Raw genomic sequence first — 23,585 nt, 5'->3', positions numbered from 1 at the left:
ATGCGTGGCGTTTCAGAGAGAGGGAAGATTACTTTTAAATTTTATACTTTCGAAACAGAACAGAAATACTAGAAGCCTAGGATATTAGTTCTGTACAGACATCCTCAGTGCTCTATAGGGTCTTTGTGAGGGGAAGGTTGTTGGTGAACTATTTCTAAATCAGACACACCTTTGGGTTGGGCTATTTTGGAAACTAAGTATCTGTTGATGAGGCTAGAAGCATGGTCTGCTAGGCAGAAATGATTTTATTTTGTGTTTTTACGTGTACTTTGATCAGCTGATGCATCTGAAGGACAGTCTCCTGTGAAAGAAGAGCAGTGCTGCCTTGTAGTGAGCCTTTCCTGATTTTTGTCAAAGTGAGGATTGCTGGCTTTTCAGCAGCTGGGCAAGACAGAAAAAGGGACTTGTAATGGGGGTGCCTTTATTTGGGGATAGAAAGTCCTTCTATTTCCGGATCTGGAATGGACTGAGTCAGATGTTGCAAGGCAAAAAATCCTGCAATAAACATCTGGATGAAATCTACCTCCTCCAGCAGAAAAGGTACAGTGCACTTCAGGTTTCTTGTCTTTCTCTTTCTTCCTGCTGCTTCTCTCTCTTTTTCTTCAGGCTTTCCTACCTGCAGATAAGCTTTAAACACCTTGAGTGCACTTTTCTTTCTAAGATTTTCTTTTTCAAGTTGGAATGTTTTGAGTTCCAGTCTTATTTTCTTCAATAGCTGGGCTTAATAGGTCTCAATTGAATCACACTGAGTATAGCATTTCCATCACAAATTCTAAATGTATGCTCTGTCTTTCTGGCTTTGATTTGTAAAGCTAATGAATTAAGGTACTTTCATCACTAAGAGTGAACGTGACTTATTTATGCTCTATTGAGCTATGGCTGAAATGATGGTTTATTGGGGAATTTTGCTCTCTGAAGCTTGCCCTTACTTTGGGAGAGGAGGAGGGGGGAGAGAGTGAGAGAAAGAGAGAGGAGGGAGAGAGAGAGAGAGATCGCTTGGCTTTATTTGCTTGGCTCTTGAAAGCCTCCAAAAACAGAGATGCCACCACCTCTCTGAGTGTGTTTTCCAGTGCTGTAGTAACCTCGTGGTGAAAAAGATGTATTTTTTTCCTACTTCCAGAGTGAACCTCCCAAGACACCATTTTCTGCTATTGCCCCTTTTTTATTGTCTACTATTAGCAAGTGTTTGGCCCTTTCTTCTTTGTCAATCCCCTTCACCTGGTTTCAGGCTGCTATTTGATTGCCCCAAACCTCCTCTTCAGCAGACTGAACCCAGCATCCTCATCCTTTCTTTATATGTCTTGTGCTATGGGTCTGTGAATATTTTGTTTGTTATTGCTTAGAAATTAGTGGCATCACTTGATTTTCCTGGGATGTCGTGAGAATTAATTATTTATTAACAATAATTTAACTTGTACATTTCAACAGAAATATCAAAGCCCTTTTGCACATATTAATTAATTATAGAAATACAGAAATCTTTTCTCCCAGAAATTATCCATTAGAGATGGTTGGAACAATTTGCATAATTTGCAGCTCTTTGCAAACGTGTGTTAACAAAAACTTTGTATCCCTCTTCAACATCCTTCAACATCACTGCTGTTATTCTCTTGGGGTTTTGTGTAGTTCTTTGGTCTCACAGACAGGATTAGACTTTCTTGTATTCATAGGACTTTTCTGACCATAAAAACAAACATGATGCAACCAAAATAACTCAGTCTAATCCTATTGCACTGAACTGCTTATGAGTTATCGACATGAGGAACTTTGAGCTTCTAGACCAACCAACGTAATAGGGAACCAACATAAATTGGTTCTTTTGCTCTCGAAGATGAAAGCGACACAAAGATGCCAGCTCTATCATTTCGAATATGTATCAGTAACAATGTTTCTCAGTAGTCAAGTTGCAAAGATCAGCCTGTTGGAAATTGTGGCTGAATGCATGAGAAAGTCAAAGGTATTACTAATAACATTTCTGGTCTTTTTTTTCTTATGCTGGTAGGCCCTAACTGAAAAATGTTTTAAGCCTAATATTAAAAAACAAAACAAAACAACAACAACAACAAAACTTAATTTCAGATGTGAGACTTATCTGGAGCTCACATTTTTTCCCACAACACCACAACACAAAAACACGCACACATATAGCTCTGTTGCCTAAGATGTGATTTCGGTCTGTAGGTTTACTAAGCCATTTGCTTTCTTAAGCTTGGTTATAATTTTTCTCATGAAGAATTAAACATAGAACTTATTCTCTGAAAAAAAGAAAAAGAAAAACAAACAAAAAATAATTATTAGAAAAAACCAATTAGATGCAGAAGACAACCTAGCATGAATCTGCATGAAGAGCCCTATTGACAAGGGCTGGATTTTTTGTCCTAGGGTGAGTTTATTTGTCGTGAGGACAAATTAGTTTTATAAAAAACTCATTGAATAATTAAATAACCAATACAGGAAAAATAAACAGTTGATGCAGTATTAGCATGAGATTATTTCTGTGGTGCTGTCAGATGCAGATTTTTATGTGATCTTGCTAGAAGACTGCCTTAATGGAGGTGAATGAGCAAGCTTTCTGCTACTCAGTGTGATGGATGGTTAAAACATCAAAGGTGATAAAAATCTCAGTTGCTTGTCTACCTGACTACACAAAGTAATTTTATTTATTTTCAATTTATTTCTGCATTTGGTGTTCATATATACTCTCTAGAGATACATAAGGTAGGTGAGCACTGTTTCACTATGAAAATTAAGACTACAGAAATATCAGATGGCTGCTAAAATTCAGTGTTTTTAGTATCCTACAACAGCAGGTGTATAGTCTGGATCTTTTTTCCTGGTGGAAAGAACCAATAAAGCCCATCATCATAGGAGAAGCTCTGTTTAGTGTTGCCTTTCACACAGGTTCAGAAGAGTTCTTAGTTAAGTTATTGGTTCTTGCTGTTGGTGCTGAAGAAATTTGTTGACATTGCTCCTTCTCCAAGCTCCTGTTATCCTAATCTGTCTCCTTTTCACATTGTACTCTTCGTTCATAGCACATTCTTTGGCATTGCTCCTCCTCCTGGCTCTTTAGCTTTCTCTGAGCACTCTCCTGCTCTCCTGAAGGTTTGCAAACACGAGCAGACTGGCACAAGAAAGGGAGAATTGAAATTCCTTTGATGATTTCACAAGAAGTGCTGAGGAATGAATATTCTGAGTACTGCAATAGAAAAAGAAATAAAATAAAATGCTGCTGCTTAATTTATATGCCACTTTGAAAGAATTGCCTTAGGTCTTCTGTAATGGACATTGCCATGAAGATAGGGAATGATTCCAACAGATGTCAGATTATTCCTACTGGCAGTAGGAATATTCAAGCTAGGGAATGACTCAAGCAGTAGAAGGGAAGGCAGGAGGAGTAAGAAATGTTCCTTTTCATCTCAGATGAGCAGAGAGAAGAGAAGTCTTCAGATTGTTAGGTGTCTAAAAAGCTCACATATTTGGCATAGTTGCTTCATTAAAAATACCCCTATAAATTCAAATTCCTACTTTTATAACTAAGTCTTATGGAGCCTTATGGAGTTAAGAAGTGCCTAAGAAGCTGTAAATGCAGAAAAATATGTATCACCGGCAGAGGGTGCTTATGAAATCCCTTATCTTTAAAGTTATTTCACATTACTCCCTCAGTCAGAACCTGACCTACATTCTATCTCTTTGTTTCACAATGGATTTTCAGGTGTTGCTGACTTGTGCTCATCTCTACTGAAAAACAAATCACAACTTCCTGAGCCTATCATTGAGTCATCTATTAAGTAAACTGGATGATAGTAATACAGGTTCCAGAATCACTGAGAGCTTCAAGACAGCTAACTAGCATACCTAACTCAGTAGGAGAACTTAGACATAGTTCCATGTGGATACTATCACGTTTCTTGTTGCCCATCAGAAGTACTATTTTTCTATATAACTGTGTTTACATTAAACTCATCCTATAAAAGATACCAGTACTGCACTGATTGCTACACACACAACTTAGGTGGATACATTATGAGCTTATTGTGCCTTGATTACATAGTTGATGCAGGAAATGATATAGAAGACAGTTTAGCTGTGCTGAATTGTTTTCTCCAAGTGCCTAAGTAGGTCCCTGTACTGAATCATTCTCTGAAATCTTCTCTCTTCATCCAGTGACTAAAGGTAGTTTATGGAAACTAGGCATGAAATGCAGAAAGTTTTTGTAAGAATCTAAAGTTATAGTTTTTATGTTGTGGCTGTTTTGACACACAGGAACTAGAGTTGTAACATGTAGAATTCATGCTGTGTTTGATGGGTAAAGAAGAAAATTGATTAAATATCCAGAGCTTTTAAATATTTCAAATTGTAATCCAGTGCGAAGATTCAAGATTCAGGTAATGTAATTTGGATTTTTGTGAAGGTGACATTAGTGAAGGTACATCCAGTACTTAATACTTACATACTCATCACATTGCAATAATGTATTAATTTTTTGGTAATTCTAATGATATATTTTAAATAAGAGTAGAATGTTTTCCCAATTAGGAGCCATAAAAATAAGAGATGGTAAAAACATATATGATTGCATATAAATATGTAAGACATGAATTTCTGAGGCATTGGAGCCTTTATGCTGTGACATTTATCAACATTTCTGGGTTATTTACCAGCTTGTTGTTTGTCCTGGCCTCTCTGAATCTGTGAGCTCAGTTGGAGAACAATGCACTGAGTAGACAGGTTTGAAAATTTGGGCCTAAATTTCTGGAAGTTGAGTGTAATAGATATTAGGTGCCTACCTCTTAAGATGCTTATAATTTAATTAGTTGTTTACAAGGGCTTTGGAGAATTTTGTGAGAAAGGTATTGTGTTTGTGTCCTCCTACGTTGTCTCTTGCCTAATCCTTCCTCCTCCTTGAGGTCATCTGTGGGATAAAGACATACCCAGTAAAGCATCAACATAACAATTGTTGTATTGTTTATACTATTCAAACCCAACCTCCTTCCCACTTCCTGCCTCTCCAGAAATATTCTCCAAAAACACAATCTTCCTCAACCAAAACAGAGACAGAAATGATAAACTTTCTTCGTTTATATTGAATCTTACATTTTTGCTCCAAATGCCTCTCTATTTTCTCCCAATCTGTCTGATCCTAGTAGCAGTGTTCTCATCCAGTCAGCTTGTAAGTATTGATGAAAGCAATGAACATAGGTAAGGTAAAGAAGAAGGTCAAGAGCCTGATGAGTCTGAAGGACACAGACAAAATATGACAGAATGATTCCCTGATTTGATCAGGATGGTGTTCTTTACATTCTGAATTTTTGTAGGTATATTCTGTTCTTTACCATTTTTCTTGTCTAGTTTCTAGTCACTTGGAAAATGGGGTGCTCTTGGTGACACTAAGTGTTCCTTTCGTGAAATGATAAATATTCCCTTCAGTTATACTTTTATTATATTAAATAAAATACCTGTGCCTTTCACTTTGCATTTGATCAACTGATTTCTATTCATCTGTATACTTCTAATTTCTCTTTGTTTTGCTTTATGACCCAGATTCAATATCCTGCTCCTATAAAGCTGTTCAGAACTTGCACATATTTCAGTGGATTAAATCCAAAGACAATTCTGCATAAAATAACTTATTTTCTTCATGTTTGTAAAGTGTTGCTAATAAAATAATAATTTAAGACAAGAAAAAGCTGTATTCCTAAAATTTTGCAACTAAATACTACTATAATATAAGGAATAAATCTATGACAACACAAGAAACAATCATTGACTCTATCTCCAAGTTTATAGTTTTGACGAATGTAAATGTCCTGTGTGCTTTTTTTGTGTAACCTGACACTAGCAGTTGTTCAACTTTGGTGAAAGGAAAGTATCCTTTTCAGGTAGAGAAAACAAGACTGATGTTCTCTTTGTTCATAGCACCTTTATCATTGTTCTACTGTTTTCCTTAGACTTAGTCCATTTCACACATTACAGCTTGACCTGAGTTGTGTTAGGTATTTAATAATAATTACAAATCTAAACTCTCAGAAAGTAGAGGTAAAAAATTTGCCTCCAAACTAAAGCTGAATCTACCTCATTTGGAATGATGATCCTCTTGCTATTTCATCCTGAAAACCCAGATGTAGACTATTTCCTACATTTTGGGGGGGATTTTTTCCCTTAAAGCTTTAACTTTTGAACTTGAGCTACTTAGACATTTTTATTTGTAAGAAAATAACAAACAGAAAATCCACTCAAAAAACCCCATTTTTTTAAAATGAAAAGATTCCTCTGAAAATATGGTAAAATAAGAAAAGTAATAATATTGTGACTTGTAATATAGTAATAATTAGTCCATCTTTCTGTGATTTTGGGCTGCCCCAATTTTGGCCATTAGCAAAGTGTGTTTGAATGCTCAATGATCAAGCAGGTGTGCAGGGTAACTAGCACAGTAAAAATTGGATTCAAAATAAATATTTTGTTTCATTCAGGAAGTAATAACAATAAATCATTAAATAAGATCTTATCTATAAAATATTTTGTATGATAGTTTGGCTCATTTATGAGAAGGGATCAGTTGTTCAGGTTCTCCATATAAGAACACTTTTTTCCTCTGAAAATGCCTCTCTCATTCATTATCCAGAAAACTATCTGTTTGGTCTCAAGGTTTTCTTAATTATCCTGGAAAACTGGATCCTTTTTTCCCCCCAAACTGAAGCAGGTTCATCTCTCACAAAATTAACTCTTCCTTGCACCACAGAAAAGACCAAAACCAATATATAAAGCTGTACTCATGTTGACAGTCCTTGATCCCTTTCTACAAGAATGTCAAGGCTAGAAAGCTTTCTGTTTCTCATCCCCATATTTTGGGGTGACATGGCCAGATGAAAGGCTAGATGCAAAGTTAGTAAAATTTTCCTCATGGCCTATAGGGGCAGCTTATTCTTTATATTTTGAAAGTCTAAGCCTGGTCTAGGTTAATGAGTTCTCAGGTCTAGGTTAATGAGTTTCTTCTGAGGAAGAAAACCAGTTGCCCCAGTCCTATGTATCTTTTGAAAAGAGACTGAACAGCTCCTTAGCTTTCAGATAAACTATGTGAACCTGTTTTATTGTTGTTGTTTTTTGTTGTATGTGTGCCTTTGTTTAATTAGATATTGTTGCAAAATCTGAGACCATCAGTCCATCTCAGCCTGCTACCCTAGACTAGCATGGACAGATAGAGAGCAGAGGTCATGACATAAGTGGTGGAATGTAAAAGAGAGTGCAAATAAAAGTTGTTACTCTGCATGTGAGGCAAGCATGGCTGAGGGCTCACATTGCTCAGCCTTCAGGAAATACCTATCCTATCCATCACTGACTGGATCAGATATATTGACTGTACTTGGTGCACAGGTGATCAGCTTTTACAGGAACATAGCTGGGTGAAGGGAGCCTTGCCGACACCATTCAAAACTGGTTAAACAGGCACTTAGAAAAAAAATCCTAAAATATTTAGATTTTAAAAATTTATTTTGGACTGGCCAGTGGGCTTTTCAATTTATAAGATTGATGTTCTGTCATTTTTACATCAAGGATTGAAGGCTAGTAACTTACGGATATTTTCATGTCTGAACAGGAAATTTAGAAGCATCCAATATTGCAAGGACCACACTAAATTACAAGAGTAGATTTTCCACTCCTGTGATCAGCTTTGCACTTGTCCAGGATATTGTCCACATTAAAAAACTTTGCTGTAGTGAAGTACTGGTAAATTCTTATTTGACTCTGAAGGATCTACTGAAATAAGCAAAAGTCTGGTGGAGGATTCAAAGGCTTTCTTTACCTATAAATGTTTCACTGGTCTAGTATTTGTGTTTGGCATGCTTTTTCCCAGAATGGCATGTTTTTCAGTTCACATCAACTTCCTCAGTTCTATCAGCATCATTACATTTCACATCTCATTTCTTAATTATACCATAGGACATTATGTTGAGATACAGGGTGAATTCTTGTTTGTATTTTTTTTTCTGTTCTATCCATTCTGTGAGTAATTCAAATGGCAATCGTTTTTTATTGTGTTCCATAAAAGCCTACTGATTTTTTTTTTTTTTGCTCATGAGATAACTAGTCTTCTGGCAAAAGAAATCTCAAATGACTGGTCGTTTGTTATCTTCCATGCCTCAAACTGTGGGCTGTGTGAACAAGAATCAATTTGGTTATTCCTTTTTGCTTTCTTTCCCTCTGCTGCCACCACATGGTTATGTGCCGGTAAGGCAAGAGCGATTGAACGATTTTTTTTTTTTTTTTTAAGCCTAAAAATATTAGGTATGCATTACCCCCAAGTAGTAGGTATGTATTGCCTACCTTTCAGGTGAAAATCCTTTCTGAAGATCCTTACTGGCTTGAGTACTGTTCATTCTAGTTCTGCAGAGAGGCATCTTGTGATTGACTTGTGTTCTTTAACAGACACTATTTCTTTTGTTGTAGGATCTGGGAATCCCCACTACTCCAGGCTGCCAAGGAGAACAACCTCCAAGCTATTACAAAACTTCTCACTGATGGAACATGTGATATCTATCAAAGAGGTTACTTGATGATTTTTTTTGTTACAAATTACTTTTGAGGGAAGAGAAGAACCTCCTGCAAAGTCAGAGTAGCATTGTTTGTGCCACAACATTTACATTAGCAGTATCAAATTACCTAACTATATGTCGGCAGCTGAGACAAGTTTCTAAAACGGATTGAAGAAAAATGTAATAGTCTCCATTTTGCAACAAAGTGAGATTTCTAGCTCAGAGACGTGGTCAACTGCTAAGTGAGTTGTGAAGATCAGAGATGATATGGTTGGTTTACAGCTTGACCAAGCCTCTTTTCTAGAAGGATTGAGTGAAGACATTTCCTGAAGGAGATGGCTAAGGTGTGCCTGGCAGGGTGTCCTGTCATTTAAAAAACATCCTTCTTTTCACAAACACCTGAAGTCTCTGTTCAGCTTCCAGGTTTTGAGAGGATGAAGGACAAGGCTATGCTGCTAGCATGTCATATAATGAGGCAGCACCCTACAATGCTCAAGGGAGAACTTAGCACTTCCATAATTCTCCACATCGATAAATCCATATCTGCTTTTGTCCCATGTAGCTGAATGTCTAGATGACTCACATGCTTCTCTTACTCTCTAGGTGCAGTGGGGGAGACAGCTCTTCATGTAGCTGCCTTGTATGATAATGTGGAGGCTGCAGTGGCTTTGATGGAGGCTGCTCCAGAGCTCGTCAATGAAAGGATGACATCAGAGCTTTACGAAGGTACTGTGCGGAAAATCTCGCTGTCAAGAACTGAATGTCCAAAAGGAGACAGAGGAGTCCTAAAACTTTATTCGAATAAAGGGAGAGTCCACCGGGCATATCCCTGTGGGGTCTCTCCAATTGCTGGGGGACGCAGCCCCCCTTTTATCCTAATTTCCCGACCGAGGGACGCCCTCTCCTTTTCCCCATTGGCCAAGGTACTCAGAAGTTACAGCCTTCCCGGCCCGCCTACACCGAACTCCGGCCTCCCGCCATCTGTTCTCACCTGAGCTCACCAACTCCTTTGTCCCCCTTGATGAAGAATGTGGGGCAATTGCCCTGTTTCCCTCCTTTGTAAAGGCCCCATCTCCTTGCAGATGGCTCTTTTTGTCCTTCTGGGCTCATGGCTCCACTCAGTCTCCCCTCCCTTTGTCCTGCTCTTCAGCCAAACTGTGGAGAAACCCCCTTATTGATGAATACAGAAACTTGAGCATTCCGCTCAGTACCTCAGTGTAGGGAAATGGTTAGGGTTCTCTGCAGGAGGAGGGAAAAAGCATTGCCTACACACTTAGGAAATGTGTAGGACATTGCCTCAAATTTAGGAAAATGGTTTATACTGTTCCTTGTTCAATATATTGCTAAACCAACAGCTGCATTGCAAAACAACATGTAAGTGGCTCCTGACCCTTTGTGGAAAGGTGGGATTGTATTTAAATCAAATCATCAATCAAACACATGATATGCAAGAAATGTGCAAATGAGTAACTCACAAACCCTAATCCCTGCTGGTCTTTTGGGTATAGAGGAATGGTGAGGATATCTACAGTGTTTTAGCTTCAGCTGTAGGCACATCTAGTCTAGTCTTTTGTGACAGCTACCTATCTGATTTCCTCTTAGAAATGAAAATTCGGTTCTTTGGTGTACAAAGACTGGAGATTAAAAACAGATGTGTCCATATTTCTTTTTCTTTCTTCTGAAGAGAAGATGTTTCCTTTTTCTGTTTATAAGAAACAGAATTATACAGCAATATTATTGCCTATTGTCTGTTACACAGCAATACTAGATAGATTGTTGAAACCACTAAAATATTAATTATGGGTTTAAAAGAATTCCAATACTCCAATACTCCATGGGTTTAAAAAAATTCCAATATTCCAATATTCCAGGCCTGCTTTGGCCATGTCTTGATCTTATCTTCACATCCCATTAAGTTCTTAATGGAACACGTCATCCTGTTGGTTTTGTTGGCAGATTGTAAAATCCCTTTTAACAGATTTGCAAAAAGATTGAAGTAGAAATGAACCTCTGGAACTCTGCTCAAAGCAGGGATAACATCAAAGCCAAATCTCAATGCCCAGGTACCTTATTTTGTTTGTGTGCTTACAGGGCAGACAGCTCTCCACATTGCGGCAGTGAACCAGAACATTGCTCTCGTGAAGGCTTTACTCAAAAGAGGGGCCAATGCCTGCATGGCACGAGCCACTGGACAATTCTTCAGGCGCAGCTCCCAGAACCTCCTCTATTTCGGTACAGCCTTATTTTATCTTCTTGCTGCTATGTGAGGGAATCATTGAAGTGATGAAAAATGAAAGAGAATTGTTTTTGTCTCCACCTAATTGATGAGCAGAGGCTCCCGTCTCCAGGGTCCTCAGTCACACACCTTTTAGCAGGCCATATTGCTCCACCTAAGCATGTAGGTACAATTACATATAAATATATAAGAATCTAACATGTTTTTTATATTTGTGTGCATACAGAAGTTATATATTGTATAAAAATTGTAATATTTACTGCATACTGCAACTCATTTGTCATCCATTACTAAGATATTCTCCTGATAAGGACACCTTGTCTTTCCTGTTGTTATAGGTTTGTTATTTTCCTCCTTTCTAAGCAGGACTAGCAGTGGAGGCAGGAGTTTTACAGGTTACCTGGAGTAACTCTTCCTTTCCTTCCTAGTATGGAGAGCTTTCCCACTAAGTGATCCAACTTCTCATGAATCTTGGGTCATTAATGTTGTTTTTCCCCTGTCCCTTTCTTTGCAGGAGAGCACGTTTTATCATTTGCTGCCTGTGTGGGAAATGAGGAGATTGTAAGGTTGCTCATTGAAAATGGAGCTGACATTAGAGCTCAGGATTATTTAGGTATGTGTGATGGGGCCCAGCAAATTGCGTACAGCAAAGCTGGATACTTCAGGTTCCTATCATTTGTGAAAATGTATATTTTTCTCTCATTACAAACAACTGTTGGATGAAGTCATTGTTAACAGCATCAGTCAAGTAGCAGCTTATTAGTGTTGTTAAGCAATAATTACTTTCCTTCTGCAAGGCTGGGCTATTTCACATATTTTCTTTGTACTGCTTCCTCCACAGGTAACACTGTTCTTCATATCCTGGTCCTACAACCTAACAAAACATTTGCCTGCCATATGTACAGCCTGATACTTTCCTATGACAGAAGCAAGCAAGGATCAGGATCACTTGAATTGATTCCGAACAATGAGGGGCTTACTCCATTCAAACTGGCTGGTGTTGAGGGCAATACTGTGGTGAGTTTGTGTGTGACACAGCTGTCTGAAAGATATTGCATAGGGAAAGGTATTCAGAAATGGACAACTTCAAGTAATCTCACCCAGATTCTGGGAGTTTTAACACACTGTTAGTGGGTAAAAGACCAGAATAGTTGTGTAAGAAGTTTCTTAATCCTAGTGAGAGGAACAATTGCCTAAAGAATGTATCTTTTCACCCTATTTTTGAAACATTTGTGGTATATAGGCGTAAACAGAAAAGTCCAGCCAAGCAACATTTAAAAAGTTGTCTCTATGATCTAGATGTCTACATATGACACATAGAAAAGCATAATCTAGAACTCTTTTTAATATAAAATCTCATACTTCGCTTAACTTGATGTAAGGTATAATTGCAGGTGATTAAGGTCCCATTGAACTACTGTTGTCTACTGCCAGAAAAAGATGTATGGACAAAACTGTATGGATCAGTGGTCTCCTCCAGAGTAAAAGTTCCTGCCTGTATTCTTGATAATGTGTTTCTGAAATACCTCCTGAATAAAACACATATACACCCCTCAAAAAGATTGTTCTGTGAATTACCTTGTTTGAAAGTGATAAGTCCAGATATGTTAAGAAGGTTTTAAAATTATCATACATTTTGAGCATATCCAGTGTGATTTTTGTAAGAGGAAGAAGAACTGTTTATCATTATTGTAGAGAAGCAGGTCCTGAAATTTGTGAGAACTATAACAATAACAAAGAAGTTCAACGGAAATATTTTGTAAAGAAGGATTTTTAACAATATTAATGTGTTGCAATGAAAATGATTATAAACTGGGTAGTTTCTGATCTCTTCAACTGCTTTCATTTTTCTTCAGATGTTTCAATACCTCATGCAGAAGCGGAAGTACAATCTCTGGTCCTTTGGCCCCTTTACCACTGTGCTCTATGATCTCACAGAGATTGACTCCTGGGCTGAAGATCAGTCCTTCCTTGAGCTCATTGTCTCAACCAAGAAGAGAGAGGTACTGCAGATATAGACAGAGGTCTTTGTGGAAAATCGACTTTGCCACATGCTGGAGGAAATACATGGAATGTAGCAGCCTGTTATGATATGGATGAATCTGATGGTTTAACAGCTATTCTAGAGATACTGTTTGCAGATGGTTGAAGGAACTTAACATTAGAAAGCATCAGGAAATGGCTTTGAGTGATTCAGGAAAAGATTCATTCTCGCTAGCTCAAAGATGTAAATAACAAGTAGTTTTTGCATATCTCTAGTAAATAACTTTCTATAGCTGTGATGCTGATTAACATGATATCTCTGTGAGGCAGACAGTGCATTCAGAAATTATAAGCTAGCTAGCAACAGAACAACCTTGGAAGTAGTCCAGAATGCTAAAACATAGTCCTGAAGGAAAGAAACAAAATTGTCCCTTTATCTTTTCCCAAACCACATAGTTCATGCAAATCCAAGATTTCTAATTTCAAAGGCTAGGGAGTCCCCAAATACTGTAAGATATGACGACTTCTTTATTTTCCAGAACACCGTTAAAATAGAATAATTACGGTTTTTTTGCATGCTTAACTAGAGTAGTGTCTTTAGGCACCAATCAGAAGCAGACTCCCCTTTCATCCCCTTTAGATGATGCAAGAACAGATAGGTACTAAGGCATAGTTTCTGACCCTTTACTACTTAACTCCACAAAAAATGCAAAAGGCAGCTAAGCTACACGAAGACTCCAGTAAGCTTCCAAACTTATTTTCACTCTTTTGAAAATGAAATGTGAACATCTAAGGCTACCCTACTCTAGCTAGATTCATTCCTTCTCAATTTCTTCTGATCCTTCTGAATATTTCTTAGCCATTCAATAGTTCTCTTAGTCATGCCCATTTGTGGAAATATACATATTCCTTATAAAGTGTTCAGTCTGTCATTGACTACTTAAGGGAAACAGGGCATAACAGTGAAAGAAGGGAGAACATCTAGGGAGCAGTAAGTTTTTATTTAAAGTAACCTCCTCGTGCCGCTTTGACTCATCCTTGCAATTTTCCTCTAAGCAGTGCACTAGGAAATAAATCTAGAAGAATTTAATTAAGTGTATGGGTCAAACTCAGATGCAAGGTGTGAAGTGAATCCTCTGGGTCCTAATTATGCTCTAAGGGTCAGTCTTCTAGGAGACTGAAGGCTATAGATTACTCAATTAAATGTCACTCCAAAAATAATATGGAAGCTTAAAATGTCACATCTTTATTTTAGCCTTCAAACTTTAGTTGAGTATTAATTACATTTAGGAAAAAATAACAATTTTCTTATCTTAAAGCATCTAAGCATCTGATACAAAAGTCTCCTGTATTTCTGTACTGATAGGAATATCCTGTCATCCTTAATTCTGTATTCACACACACAACAAAAATATTTCAAATGCTTATCAAAGAAACGGTTGTTGCTATTATCAGCAACTTTTTTCCTCAAGAAGTTATCAGAACTCAGGCTAATCTTCAATGAATTGGAGCTGTTTGTCTTCCTATCACAGAAAAGACCTCTTACAGAAAAGGCCTCACTGACATTTTGGTGCTTACCAGGCAACTTTAGCCAAGATTCTCAGAAGAGTAGCTTATTGTTCTTGTGAACTTTACACATGTTTTATTAAAAGAGCCAAATAAATTCTTCCCTTTTTTATAGGTAAAGACCTGCAAATGAAATAACCCTGATAATTCTAAAGTAGCTGAATCCAACGGGTTCCATCCACTAAGTAGACTTAGATCCTTGACCTACAAAGCAATCTTTGATCCTCCATAAACATGCCAGCGACTAACTTGTTTCTGGACCTTGAATATTTACATATGCTACTTAAATTAATGGGATCCGCATTCACACACAGGGAAGCCAAACAAAGGGCCACAGGCACACTGAGGGTAGAGATACCCTTAGTTTCACATATTGTTTGTGGGGAACTGCAGACAGACTGATGATCAGATGATCTGAATGATCATCTGTAGGACCCTATTACTTGCAAAGAGGAAAACTTAGGATAACCACATAACTAATTTGGGTACCTCAATTAATTGCATAATGTTCTGTGACTGTTGTGTTTATAGTAATGATGATCTAAGGACACATATGAAGGACAAGAAGTAGGAAGAAGTAGTGACCTTTGTTACACAAGTAGATAGAAATGTAAATAATCAAACAAGCTTTTGAGCATACATGCTGAAATTCTGGTCTTGAAACAGAAGCTGTATTTTTTAAACATAGAATAAACTAAGAATAATTGCATTAAGTTTAATCCTGTATATTATAATTCCAAGGGACAATCCAGGCCAAAATGTACATTTTTTACATGACTTGCATACATGCGTAATTAGTTATCTCTCCAAACATAAGATCACATTGATCAGTACTTCCTCAAAACCCATACAGATTAGATTTTTCCTTAAAACAGAAAAACTGTTCTCTAAATATCAGGTCTTTATGTTGTTACAGTGACATGTTTTATTTAAAAAATATTTTTGCATACTGTTCCTGTGAAGAATGATAATGCCTTACCAATGTAGCCACAATTTCATCTTGCCCTAGGAAACACAATTAAAAAGAGCAGAATGGTGTTGATGTTTCCATGTCTTAGAGTTTTCATCAGAATCATTCTAGCTCCAAATTGATAGATTCACAAAAAAAAAACAAGTTGAATTATTGTTTCCTAAACATCTCCATGGCTTTTTTTTTTTTTTTTTTTTTTTTTTGTCATTTATGGACATATGTGGAAATTAACCCAATCAACCATGAGGACAATTAAGATATAATATATTTCCTTTTAAAAAAGGAAATATATGATGGGAGAGAATTTTTTCCCTCCATTACTCACAACTCCACTAATCTTACTTTTTAATGACCCTTTTTGTCACTTCTAAAACTACGGTTTTAACTTTTCTGATGAACCTATTTGTTTGTTTGTATTTCTTCAGATACACATATGTATCTGAAGTGCTTATGCATATATGCACTTTGGCAGAAGCACAACCTTAATGTACGCAGTAGTGCTATTTTCCATAGCACACTAGAGTCTTGCTGAAGCTTCTGTTTATTCCTGGAAATGTGTGTGGTTTAGATAGATACACTTGAGCTGGACTAATATCTTAAAGAGAAGGACCAAAACTTCAAATTTGATATAAATAATTTATAGGAAGACTCATCTTCTCACAGTACGGCTCGCTGGGTATACTGTTTTTTTTTATAATTGTCAGAGATGGTGAAAATCCAAGCTATACTACTAAGATGCTGCCTTCAGATTGAAAATAAGTTGCTCTGAAAATTTTTCCAAAATCTCTTAGTTGCCTGTTAAGCTGAGGTAATATCAGAACCATTTTTTCAAAGAGGGCTAATAATGTAAGGGACCTTTTTATATGTTCCCAAGAAATGAAGAATTTCCACAATTGTTATTAAATTTGATAGGAAGAACTGCTGAACTCTGTGTTAATTTAGATGTATAATTTCAGATTTTTAATTTTAAAAGAAATTTTAAAAAAGGAAAGCAAATTCAAAAAGGAAAGCAAATTCCATAAGGTTGCTCAGCAGGTTTGTCCTGCAACTGAAATAGAATTCAAATGATCTTATTTTCAACTCTGTTTTAATAATGGTGTATATTTTGCACAGATCAGAGAACCTGTCAGCTATAAAGTACATTGTGCTGGCTTGCTTAACATAGAATATTCTCCAAAATGGATTCCAATTACAGTAAAAGATTATTCATGAAGTGGAATAGTTTTATACATACTGGAATCCCTAAAGTTCACAGGGTTTATAAACTTCCTGACACTGCAAGTCAACCCCTACTATATACCTGTCATATTTTTTGTATATAGCCCTGTAAAAATGAGACAATTCATAAAAGCTGTTTTAAAAGATATCTTTTCTTTCCTGCAATGCAGCCTCATAGATTAGCATCAATGTACCTAAATCACAGCTAGAATGTTTATATGCATACAGGCCTACAGAGAAAATAAACCTATTCCAATATCTAACATGCTTCTCTTGTGCTTCTTACCTGTACTCAAAAGCCATTTTTGCAGCGTGTATCTTTCTTACTTTTTCCTTATGTTCTTTACTGGTAACCTAAGCTAATCCAAACTGACCTGAGCATTCTCATTTTTGCATAACAAATTCAGATACTTAATGCTGAATAGTATAGGCAAGAATAATTTTATGATGTTGTCCCAGGGAACAGCATGAATGATGCTTATAGACAAATTCTCTTATGGCAAATAGCTTTTTTATTTCTTTTTCTATCTTCTTCAGGCCCGACAGATCTTAGACCTAACACCTGTGAAGGAACTGGTGAGCTTGAAGTGGAATATGTATGGACGGCCTTATTTCTGTTTCCTGGCTTTATTCTATGTGCTCTACATGGTCTGCTTCACTATGTGCTGCGTCTACCGACCACTGAAACCCCGAACAGACAACAAAACAAGCAGTAGAGACAATACTATCTATATCCAGAAAATGCTGCAGGTACTGTGTCTGTAGGACTCAGAGCCCACTGTGCAGAACTTGGTAATTCTAATCTAAACTACTCAACTGGAAAGTCAGAAAACTTTTCAGCTCCCAGTTATGGCTGTCCAACTTTTCTCTCCCTGCCTTGGTCAGTGAGAAACACTGGGTATACACTGTTCTCTACTGTTCTCTGTGCTCAGGCTGAGCTTGTTTCTGTAGCCTCTTCAGTCCTTGGCACATTTTTCACACTAACAGCAGACTTTCTTGCTGAGGTCATTTCCTCTGACTCTTTTTCTCTCTCTTTTTTTTTTTTTTTATTTTAGGAGTCATATTTGACATATGAGGATGAGCTGAGGCTGGTGGGCGAACTGGTCACAGTCATAGGTGCTGTAGTAATTTTGATTTTTGAGGTAAGAGAAATAGTGACCTGTACAGTCTTGAATTTATTCGTCAGGTTTGACTTACTGGACAAATATTACTTTGTGTTTGGGACTTGATAGGGGTTATCTTCTGAGTCTTAGTGTTTCAAAATATATGCCATGGCAACTGGCACTGGCAACATCATCTTTGAAATGAAATAGAGATTGTGACAGTTAACCTGAAAGATTCCAGATGCCAACTGGTCTCATTACAAATCAATAGATTCTTAGAGAATTTCTGTATACATCTATTCAGGGGTGTTTAGTTGTGATCTCTGTATGAACTATCGAAAATTTATCTTTAGCTGGAGATCAGGAACTATATGGAGCTATGACAGGACCCTCATTCAGAATTCTGACATGGACCTATCTAGGTGTTCACTTTACCACTTTATTACAAACTCTTCTGCAAAATGAGCAGGAGCTCTTTCTATTAAAACACACATACACATACTTGATATTTATTAAAATATGGACTATAAGATCGAACTCTTTAAAAGGGAAAACTCTAATGACAAAGAGATGTGAAAGAACACAGGACTGGTAAACAGCTCGCGCTCTGCCCATGTATCCATCCACAGTGGCCAAAAAAGACGCAATCCCTTTGTTTTCAAAGTAACATAATACAAAAACTGTGAACAAGCAAACAAAGCAGATGTGGCTTGCTCCAAGACCATGCGACTATTAGGGGTTACCAGTATAATTAATATTGTAATGAATTCTGTCTGAGTCCTAAAGTAAATAGAGTCTCTCTCTTAGATCCCAGATATCCTTAGAGTTGGAGCAGCAAAATACTTTGGACAAACCATTCTAGGAGGTCCTTTCCACATCATTATGTAAGTATATCATCTGTTAAATCTAAAAATGCACTGTCTCTCATAATTCCCTTTGCTATCTTTTGCTAGATGAATCACCTTCTCTTTTCTTTTTTTGAATATGCCTTTTCTTGATTTCTTTTCCTCACTGACTCAAATGGTGTGAAAAAAGCCGGACAAGTGGGCAGGTAGAGTTGAGCACCTAACCTTGATAAGTCCCAAGTAACTCTCCTCTGCCTATGGGACTGATGTCTCTGTGTGCCTTTCTTGAAATTTTTAGAAAGAAAAGAAAAAGTAGGGTAAGATTCCTTTACTGAACTTTATTCACTGTCTCTTTTTCATTTGCAGTATCACATATGCTTGCATGATTCTGATAACCATGGTGATGCGTCTCACCAGCATGACTGGTGAGGTGGTGCCCATGTCCTTTGCCCTGGTGTTAGGATGGTGCAATGTCATGTACTTTGCACGAGGCTTCCAGATGCTGGGACCCTTTACCATCATGATCCAAAAGGTATAAGAAACAAACATGGGCTTGTTACACACATCCTGACACCACTTTCCAGATAGAGAGAATTCAGAGAATACTCTTTCTGTCTCAGGATTTGAATTAATGGCAAAGGTTCAAGTTCTTGTCTGCATGAAGAGTTTGGGACTTTCTTTCTCTTGTAAGAGAAACGGAATCATCCATAAAATGCAAAAGCTTCCTTTCACGCACTTATGACCTTAGAATCTGGAAAATGGTTTACATGTGGTTGCATGATGGCTTGGTGGGACAGTTGGACCTTACAGCAGTGCTGTTTTTGCTTTACAGATGATATTTGGTGATCTTATGCGCTTCTGCTGGCTCATGGCTGTGGTAATACTGGGCTTTGCATCAGGTGAGTCTACAAAAGGAAAACTGGGTTATGTTATCCCTGCGAACTCTCCTTGTTTGAATCAAGTGCAGAGTTTGGTGTACTTTCAGGTTGTCCTCTCAGCTGGTAAAAGGAGTGATGATATATAATTTCTATTTTGCTCAGCATGGTGTCTTTCCCAGCATTGATTTCTGTTCTGATAGCTTTGGTTATTAATCCTTGCGCTTTCCAGGATAATAAAAATGTGGGCAATGCACTGTCAATATATGTAAGTCAAGACTTAAAAAGATACTGCATTTATTATGCTTATCTTTGAAAAATGGCATTTAACGTATTCTACCTTTGAAGAAGATTTCTTTTTTGTTGGTTTTCTTTTGAGCACATACAGCTAACCCAAGTCTCAAAAAAAGAGTTGTTTTATAATGCTGACCAGTGACCATAGTCTGGGATCTGGTCTTGTTACTGAGTACTACACTAAATATGTCGTGCAGTACCTTCCCTGGCCGGCTTGTGTTGTCAGCATCTCTAATAGGATTTAGTTGCTGCTCTTGGAACATGATTCACACCATTAAACTATTTTTACCTTTTTTCTTCATTGTTCTCCTCTAGCTTTTTACATCATTTTCCAGACTGAGAACCCTCAAAACCTTGGCCAGTTCTATAACTATCCCATGTCCTTGTTCACCACCTTTGAGTTGTTCCTCACTATCATTGATGGCCCTGCAAACTATGATGTGGACCTGCCCTTTATGTACAGCGTTGCATACTTTGCCTTTGCCGTCATTGCTACCCTTCTTATGCTCAACTTGCTTATTGCCATGATGGGAGACACACACTGGAGAGTGGCCCATGAACGGGATGAGCTCTGGAGAGCCCAGGTAACTTAGGTTACATGGTATGGATTTTTTTTCTGAATAAAGAAGAAAAAGTTGACTAAGGGAAATGTCTGGCCATTTTTTCGCTTCACCCTCCCTGCACTACAGCACATACTTAAAAACCCTTGTCAGGTCTTTTCACATGGGCTAATGCAGTAAGCTATGTCCTTGTAATTCTGTGCATTTGACCTCAAATCCTTTTGACTTATACAATCATCTAAACTGTATAAGTTTATAGTATAAATGGCAAGACTGCTCCTCTGCAGCTTTTCCTACCTAAAACTGCCTTCCAAAATAAATTTGTTTTACCTGTATACCTGTTTTATTTCAAATAGCAGCTAGAAATGTCTCCAGCCTTTCTGTGTTTCCATAGCTGTATGTTTCTTGACTCAGAGAATCTCTTGAAAAAAGAATTAAAGCTGACCCTGTCTTACACATCACATTTCTCTGTAATTGATAGTTAAATAATAATTACAGAGATTGACTCCAAAGAAATAAAAGAAATAAAAATGCAGAGAAATTGTTTCAAACAGGTCAATTGTGTCTTTAGATTCACTAGAGGAAGTAGGTCTGTCTCTCTTGATCAGAAAGCTTGCACTGCTTTTTGCATGATTGAACAAGACTAGTTATCTAGCTGCTCAGCAGGATATACACTTCCCAATACTTTTTTTTTTGAGAGAGAGAGAAAAAACAATAGTTTTTTAGACTATAGAAATACAAAATAATTTTGTATGATGGTAAATAGACTCTCGATTTGCCAAGACTGTGATATTGATGTAAGTGGTGTCCTTTCTCTAGCTTGGAAATTGATTACAACACCTAAACACAAAGTATAAAAGGATATATATATATATAAGGTATAAAATGTTTTAAGAGTACCACTGTTTCTTCAAGATGTGGTACAGCTAGGAGCAAAATAATGAATTGTCACATAATAAACAAGGTATTTTCTCTCAGTACCTATGGATCTATCAGTATTAGCAAAACCAATAATTTTTAAGAGAGTTTTTTTTTCACATTCATCTGAACTCCTCCCTTGTTTTTTATTGTAAAGGTTGTCGCTACTACTGTTATGCTGGAGCGGAAACTGCCACGATGTCTCTGGCCTCGCTCTGGAATCTGCGGTCGGGAATATGGGCTAGGAGACCGATGGTATCTCAGGTGACTTCTCTTTTGATGTGTGTATGAATGTTTCTCAAAAGAATCATTCAGTGTATGGATGTGAACAAGGAGTCATTTCAGTGGCCAGGAAAGGAGTGTTTGGTGTGCATCCTTTCTAGAACACAGATCCCTGCCTGGTTTATGTTCATGGTGGACAAGCGCTGTTCCCCTCCCAAAGCAGGTCCTTGCCAAATCAGTTAATGCTTTCTTATCTAGTAGTCCCAGGAGACAGATCCCAGCAGCTACATAGGTTATAAGGCCTGAATTTTTCTTTCAATCTCCTTATAGTGAGTATCACAAAGCTTCTTCACACCTATATAGTTGGTTGGATGTACCTATGCATTGTATCTGTGGAATGGCAGAGGCAGAATTAGAGAATCACAGAACGGTTAAGGCTGAAAGCAATCAGTAAGGCTGTCAGCAGCAAATCGCCTTGAAATAATTCAAAAACAGTGACACAGGTAACTCTACTATGCTATGCAAAGACTGCATCAGGTTGTAAGTCTTACACTAGACTTTCCTGAAACAATAAACAAATAATCTGCTAGATAGCATGAGATTCCTCACTATTTCTCATTTTCATCAACATTTATGTTAGGATGAGAAAAGAATGTCTTGTTTGGGAATATGACTTTTCTCACTGCTTCATATTTTGCTGATAAAACTCTAAGGGGGAGTGATTGTTCTATGAAGTAGGACTTCTTGCAGGCTTTAGTAGAGAAATGAGGCTTGAATTCTTTTTTTGAAAGAAGTTCTTGCAAGTTTTCTGGGCAAAACAAGTAGATTTAAAATTTAGTAAAATGCAACACATTCAGTCTGAGATGTGGAATATAACTCTGCAAGTGCAACTTCCAGCACCGATTCTGAATTTGATGATAGGAATAGAGAGTTGTGATGTCTTCTAGCTCTGTCAAATCACATGTAGGTTCACTATATTTAGTGTGGGACAGTATTTCACAAGGTAAGATATGAGCAATGCAGAGATGGGATGGTGGATGTGGAGAAGATAAATCAAATCTTGCTGAAAGATGTTGTATCCTGAGGCTTAAAATCATGAAGCAGCAGAGAAAGAAAGACAACAAAAAAGGAAATAGATGAAAATAAATATATGCACAGAAAAAGGAAATCGATCTGGACATGGAGCCAAATGGACTGGGTCTCCAGTGGGTGGATTCTATTATCTACTAATATTTGGCAGCTGGCAAAATGGAAAGGGCAAATTGTGACTAGGAAAGTATTTAAAGGGATTTAAAACCAAGGAAACTGTGAAGATAGTGAAGTCAATAACAGGGATGAAGCCAAGGGGATTACTCTGTGATAACAGCTGAGAAGGCAGGGCCACTTGCATAAGAGCATGTATTAAGGAAAGAAAACTAAAAGGATCGTTCTTAAAATCATTTTCCTGTTCTTGTGTTGATGATTCTAGAATGTCTGGGTTTGCTGGCAGTCCTCTCCCAATTGCTTCTTGAGGCTGATCATCATTGTTGATAAACTGGAACGTTCCTAATTCATTCAGTTTATGTTTTTGTAATTCTCCTATAGAGTAGAAGACCGAGTTGATCCTAACAAACACAAGATGATGCGGTACACAGAAGCATTTAAGGTTCAGGACAGGGAAAATTGTGACAAAAGTTTGGAAAAGATAGAAGTTGATAGGAACATCCTGTACAAAAAAGAACTACCTGCTCTATCACTGTCACGCAATACATCTAGGACTAGTTCTCACCGTGGCTGGGAGATCCTGAGGCAGAATACTTTCCACCAACTTCATGGGGAGGTCAATCATGCCATGGAAGAAGAGGTCTATGACGTCTAAGAAGCCTTCTTCCTTACTCCAGAACTTGGATTGCTTTTGCCACAACAGTTGTCTGCTCCAAATGTTCAAGCATGGTACAGCATGCCACACACATTTGCCAGCCTGGAAGAGCCCTGCTTGGTGCATCAAGAATGGTTGATGGCGTCTATGCCATTATATATGAATCCAGTCCTCTTTCTTCTACCTTCCAGGTATCTCAGTTGTTGCACTGATACTTGCATTAGGTTGGTGGGTTTACTGAGATAAAGCCTGTGGTGGTTTGTGATGCTCTGTAATGCTGTAACAAAATGAACAAAAGGAACCAGAACTGGGATTTCATCAATTTACAAAGAGATGTTCAGTAAGTCTTCTCCCAGACTGCTATACATGGCATATTATCTTCCTTCAGGCTCATAGAATCAGTGCT

General features: G+C 37.5%; 1 protein-coding gene across 1 annotated transcript; it reads left to right on the top strand.

Moving 5' to 3' along the window:
- Positions 1-409: 409 nt before the first annotated feature.
- LOC104564897 (transient receptor potential cation channel subfamily V member 6) lies at positions 410-23,179 on the top strand. The gene is made up of 15 exons (XM_088538370.1): positions 410-540; positions 8,446-8,543; positions 9,135-9,257; positions 10,623-10,763; positions 11,282-11,380; positions 11,609-11,784; positions 12,624-12,770; positions 17,042-17,254; positions 17,560-17,646; positions 18,415-18,491; positions 18,819-18,984; positions 19,285-19,351; positions 19,937-20,205; positions 21,257-21,363; positions 22,906-23,179. Exons 1-15 carry the CDS (start codon positions 410-412, stop codon positions 23,177-23,179), a joined length of 2,175 nt encoding a protein of 724 aa, XP_088394496.1.
- Positions 23,180-23,585: the final 406 nt, after the last annotated feature.

This window comes from Tinamus guttatus, unplaced genomic scaffold (genome assembly GCF_059628265.1).
Source record: "Tinamus guttatus ecotype Peru unplaced genomic scaffold, ASM5962826v1 Tinamus_guttatus_pri_ptg001052l, whole genome shotgun sequence".
Lineage (NCBI taxonomy): Eukaryota > Metazoa > Chordata > Aves > Tinamiformes > Tinamidae > Tinamus > Tinamus guttatus.
This window is presented reverse-complemented; position numbering and strand designations above follow the sequence as displayed.